Source organism: Gavialis gangeticus, unplaced genomic scaffold, assembly GCF_001723915.1.
Source record: "Gavialis gangeticus isolate Ggan-Ray unplaced genomic scaffold, GavGan_comp1, whole genome shotgun sequence".
In the NCBI taxonomy this organism is placed as follows: Eukaryota; Metazoa; Chordata; order Crocodylia; family Gavialidae; genus Gavialis; species Gavialis gangeticus.
The window spans coordinates 81,353,666-81,358,164 of NW_017729029.1; the positions used below are offsets into that span (position 1 = coordinate 81,353,666).

The 4,499-nt window shown below is 50.5% G+C and overlaps 1 protein-coding gene across 2 annotated transcripts in view; it reads right to left on the reverse strand.

The window, feature by feature from the left end:
- The window catches only part of GPM6A (glycoprotein M6A), a 494,838-nt gene extending 493,209 nt beyond the window's left edge, over positions 1 to 1,629 (reverse strand). The window contains exon 1 of one of the 2 annotated variants that reach the window (XM_019521801.1): positions 1,579 to 1,629. In XM_019521801.1, coding sequence (XP_019377346.1) covers positions 1,579 to 1,582 — 4 coding nt within the window. In that variant the 5' untranslated portion in view covers positions 1,583 to 1,629. The remainder of the gene's footprint in view (positions 1 to 1,578) is intronic. The other variant, XM_019521799.1, reaches the window with a different exon arrangement.
- Between the last annotated feature and the right edge of the window lie 2,870 nt (positions 1,630 to 4,499).

Genomic DNA, 4,499 nt, shown 5'->3' on the forward strand with positions numbered 1-4,499 from the left:
CTCAACCTTCTTTTTATCCTCCAGCAGCAGTTGTCATATCCTGACATTGTGCTAAATCCCAGGATAAGATTTAGAAGCTACCAGCTGCTACACTGTAGCCAGAGGGGGTGGGGGGGCGTAAAAAATGAACAGGTACAAGAATGCAGAGCAGGAGAAGATATAACAGGTAGTAGATGTCTAGTGCAGGGAGAATACCAGGGGTAGATGGTAGTAGGAATCAAAACTTGTGGCAGAAGGGATCTCTTTTATTATACCAACTAGACATTTGCACATACAAAAAAGTTTTTATTTGCAAGCTTTCAAGCTCAGGCAGCCTTCATCAGGTATAGGAGATTGCAAAGATTGTAAAAGTTCTCCTAGGTAGAAATGAAAATTCATATTTCCTGGGTTAGGGGGTAGATGGGGAGGTTCAAGTAAAATAAACCCGGTAACAGGGTAAACGAGAGGACAGACAGTGCTCAGGCAGGCCTCAGCAACTGTCCCAAAGACTTCCAAGTAAAGGGTAGAAGTGTTGCCCCTCACTTGCGCCTGAAATTCCAACATCTAAATGTGGAACAAATAAAGATTAGTTCAGAAATAAAACCCTAGTCTTAGTGCACCCCAGCACAAACTTGACGGTGGCAGCAGCAGCAGCAATCCCTCATGGTTAAGGATGATCAGGTCAAGTAAAGGGTTGTAGATGCCACACTACACAGGTATGCAAACCCTAGATCCAGTCTATTTTTGGCTCCCACCTCGCAAAGCCCATCGCGGAGGAGAGAAGCAGCTTTCCTTGCGCTTCTCCAGCACTTGCAACGTTGACAGTGCTTGAAAGCAGCCTCTCTCAACCTGGTGAGGGGTGCAAGAATATATGGAAAGGGTCACAAAGAAACTTCAGGAATGAAGCAAACTTTCAACATGGATTCTCCCTGAAAGGAGCAAAACCAAGGCAAGGGTGGCTTTTCCCTTGCAGGCTGGCAGACCCAGCCTGCAAGGGGCTGTTTCAGCCCCACACACTGGGGGTGAGGGGCACCAGGTCAGGACTAGCCATCGATGCTTACAAATGGGTTACAAAAAAAGGTTGAGAAGCACTGGTCTAAAGGGTTGTGCCTTTCCCTCCAGTTTGGCAGTACTCCCAATATGCTGCGAGCCAGATTGGGGCTCCAAGAGAGGCTGCGAGGCATAGTAAAGCCAGACGGCAGAAGTGGAGGGGACCCGGCAAACCTGGGTCAGCAGCTTTCGCAGCTCCCTCTCTTACCAAGGCATGGCTGTGGCGGGGAAGCCGAGACGACTGCCCTGCGCCGCGGTGCCCCAGGCGGGTGCCCTGACGCGCCAGGAGCCCAGCGCCACCCTTCAGCTTTTCCATGGGGGCCAAGATCCAGCATTTGGAGCGCCCCCCGCCCGGGAAGGCCTCAGGGGCCGGAGCTTTGCCTCACCAACACAAGGGCTGCTCTGGTAGCGGCTCGAAGTGGTTTGTTCCCCCTCCCCCGGAGACACTCCGGAGCCTGCCTTCTCCCCCTCACGGGAGGCCCAGCCGCAAAGTTTCCAAACAAGCCCAAACTCCGCGCGGAGTCCCCGCGGGGCCTCCGGGCCACTCACCCATTGCGCCTCCGTGCCCGGCTGCGGCGCGGGGCTGGTCCGCTCCTCCCGGGCGTCACAAGCGAGGGCGGGCACAGGGAGTCCTCCCACCCCCGCTCCACCTGCCCCGGTCTCCCGCAGGGCTGGCCCCCAGGCCACGGTCCCGCTCGCGGTCCCCTCTGCCGAGCCGCCGAGCTCGGCGCCTTGGCACCAGCCCCTCCCGGGACAGCCCTGCCCGCCTGCCGCCGCCTCCTGGACACGCACCGACTCCTCGCCCCGCTCCCCTTGCCTCAGGAAGAAGCGGGGCACAAACTGGGGTGGGAGTATGGAAAAGGCTCAGAACCCCCGCTTGCTCTGCTCCCCGCTGAGCCAGACAAGAGGGGAAATATGAAGAAGGCAAGTCTTGCCTTGCTCGCCTCAGCTTAGGGCTTGTTCCAAAAACTAGGGGCTTCATCCTGCTCCCTCTCAAGTGAAGTGGAATAGTTGAGGTCCAGCAGGGAACAGCGACAACTATGAGTAAGGGCCCTTCTCCCAAGTCTAACCCTTATCACTGCATTAAAGTACAAGTTTCCTTATTTGTGTCAGGGGTGTTGGTTGGAGCCCTGTTGGTCTAAGGCAGCAGTTCCCAATCTCCCGTACGTGTACCACCCTTGGCAATGCGGGTGCATGTGCACACCACCCTGAAATCGGCCATGCACACCCTGGAAGCGCCAGCCACAAAACGAGAAGTGCCGGTGGAAATGCACTCCTGGTTTTGCCACTGGTGTTTCCGGGCTCAGCAATCGGCCGCTAGGGGAACACCATCCCTCCCCCCCCACTCTGCAATCTGGTGCCCACCGGACCTGGGAAGCACCAATCGCCCATGGGTACCTCCAGTGGTACGCAGACAACCCATCAGTAGTACACATTAACAAATTTATTATATTTACTTTATATGACAAAAATTTGCTGGTGGTACTTAAGGTTGTATTGTTTTAAATTGGTGGTGCGCAGTCTGTCAGAGTTCGGGAACCACTGGTCTAAGGACATAGGCAGACACGGTTCTCTTGGTAAATGTGGTATTTAATTAGACCGACTAAATAGTTGGAAAAATTGTTCTAATAAGAGAGATCACATTTACCCAAAGAACCTTGTCTGCTCATTTGAGTCATGTGCTTTCTGGTCTTTTGCATGCAAAATATCCTTCAGGCACAGAAGGCAGGTAGATTCTCCAAGAGCTTCCACCTTGTTTCAGAAAGGCTTGGTGTCCTGTCATCCCCATCCCCCCCATAATACCAGTCTGCAGTGTTTTGGCATTTTTTTTACATTATAATTCACTATAAATTAATCCACTAAGGTTACACGTGACAAAAAAGAACAACTATTTCTAGCCATGTTAATGCCAACAGCACTCCTATATATTTTCATGCAGATAGAGTTATTCTAAAAGATTAGAAGGAGGTTTACCTTCCAGTTGTTACTTCTGAATCTGCACAGTTTTGCAAGTTGTGCAAGCAAGAGTCCATATGATCTATTTGTCTCACAGTTAAAATATGTGCTTAGGTATTTGGAAAAGCTGAAGAAACCCAATTAATCATTATTTGGCACCTCATGCACTACTGCATAGTGTTTTACATTCACTTCACGTCTGATAAATTACTATTAAGGCACAAGGTACAATGAATCAACTTTGAAGGGAAACTGGGAGACAGTGACCATAAGCTCATCACTTTCACTATCCACCGTAAAGCTGGCAAGTCAGTCAGCAATGCAGAAGTCCTCAACTTCAGGAAAGCTGACTTTGACAAGCTCAGGAGGCTTGTTGACCCAAAGGGGAGGGGAGTTCAGGATCAGTGGTTGCTCCTCAAGGGAGCAATCCTGAAAGCACAAGCAATGTCTCAGAGGAAAGGCAGCAAAAGGACACAGGAGTCCCTATGGCTCTACAGGGAACTTGTGGACCTTCTGCACCTAAAAAGAAAGACCTATAAAGAATGGAAGACTGGAACCACCTCAAAGGAGGAGTCTTCTGCACTGGTCTGGACCTGCAGGGAGTGAACCAGGAAAGCCAAGGCTGCGACTGAACTCCAGCTGGCTACATGTATCAAAGACAATAAAAAGTCCTTTTTTAGATATGTGGGGAGCCAGAGGAAAACCAAGGGTAACATTGGATCCCTGCTAAACCAAATGGGACAACTGACAACCGACGCCCAGGAAAAAGCCAACCTGCTTAAGGGGTATTTTGCATCAGTTCTTGCTCAACAGGGTACAGGACGGCCCCAAGGGACAGCCCCAAGGGACAGCCTTGCTCAATAGGGTACGGGACAGCCAGGGCAAGGGAGAATTGTTACCCCACATCAATGTAGACCATATGAAGGAACGCCTTGAGAGGCTGGACACCTTCAAGTCAGGTGACCCAGACAGTTTACACCTCAGGGTACTTAAAGAGCTGGCAGGCATCATAGATACATACCAGTGGCTGAGCTTTGAGAAATTGTGGCACTCAGGTGAAGTGCCCAAAGATTGGAAGAAGGCCAATATGGTGCCTATTTTCAAGAAAGGGAGGAAAGTAGATCTGAGGAACTACAGGATTAGGGAAGATCTTGGAAAAAATTATCAAAGAGACCATTCTTGACAAACTGGCTGATGGCAACATCTTGAGGGATAGCCAACATGGGTTAGTTGTGGGTAGGTCTTGCTTGACCAGTCTCATTTCCTTCTATGACCGGATGACATATCACCAGGACAAGGAAGAAGTGATTGATGTCATATATCTTGATTTTAAAAAACCCCTTTGATTTGGTGTCCCATGATCATCTCATGGAAAAATTAGCCAACTGCAGCCTCAGCTATATCACAGTCTGATGGCTGGGGAATTGGCTCCGAGGTCGGACCCAGAGAGTGGTATTTGATGGAAGTAAATCTTCGTGGTGTATCATGACCAGTGGGATCCCCCAAGGTTCCGT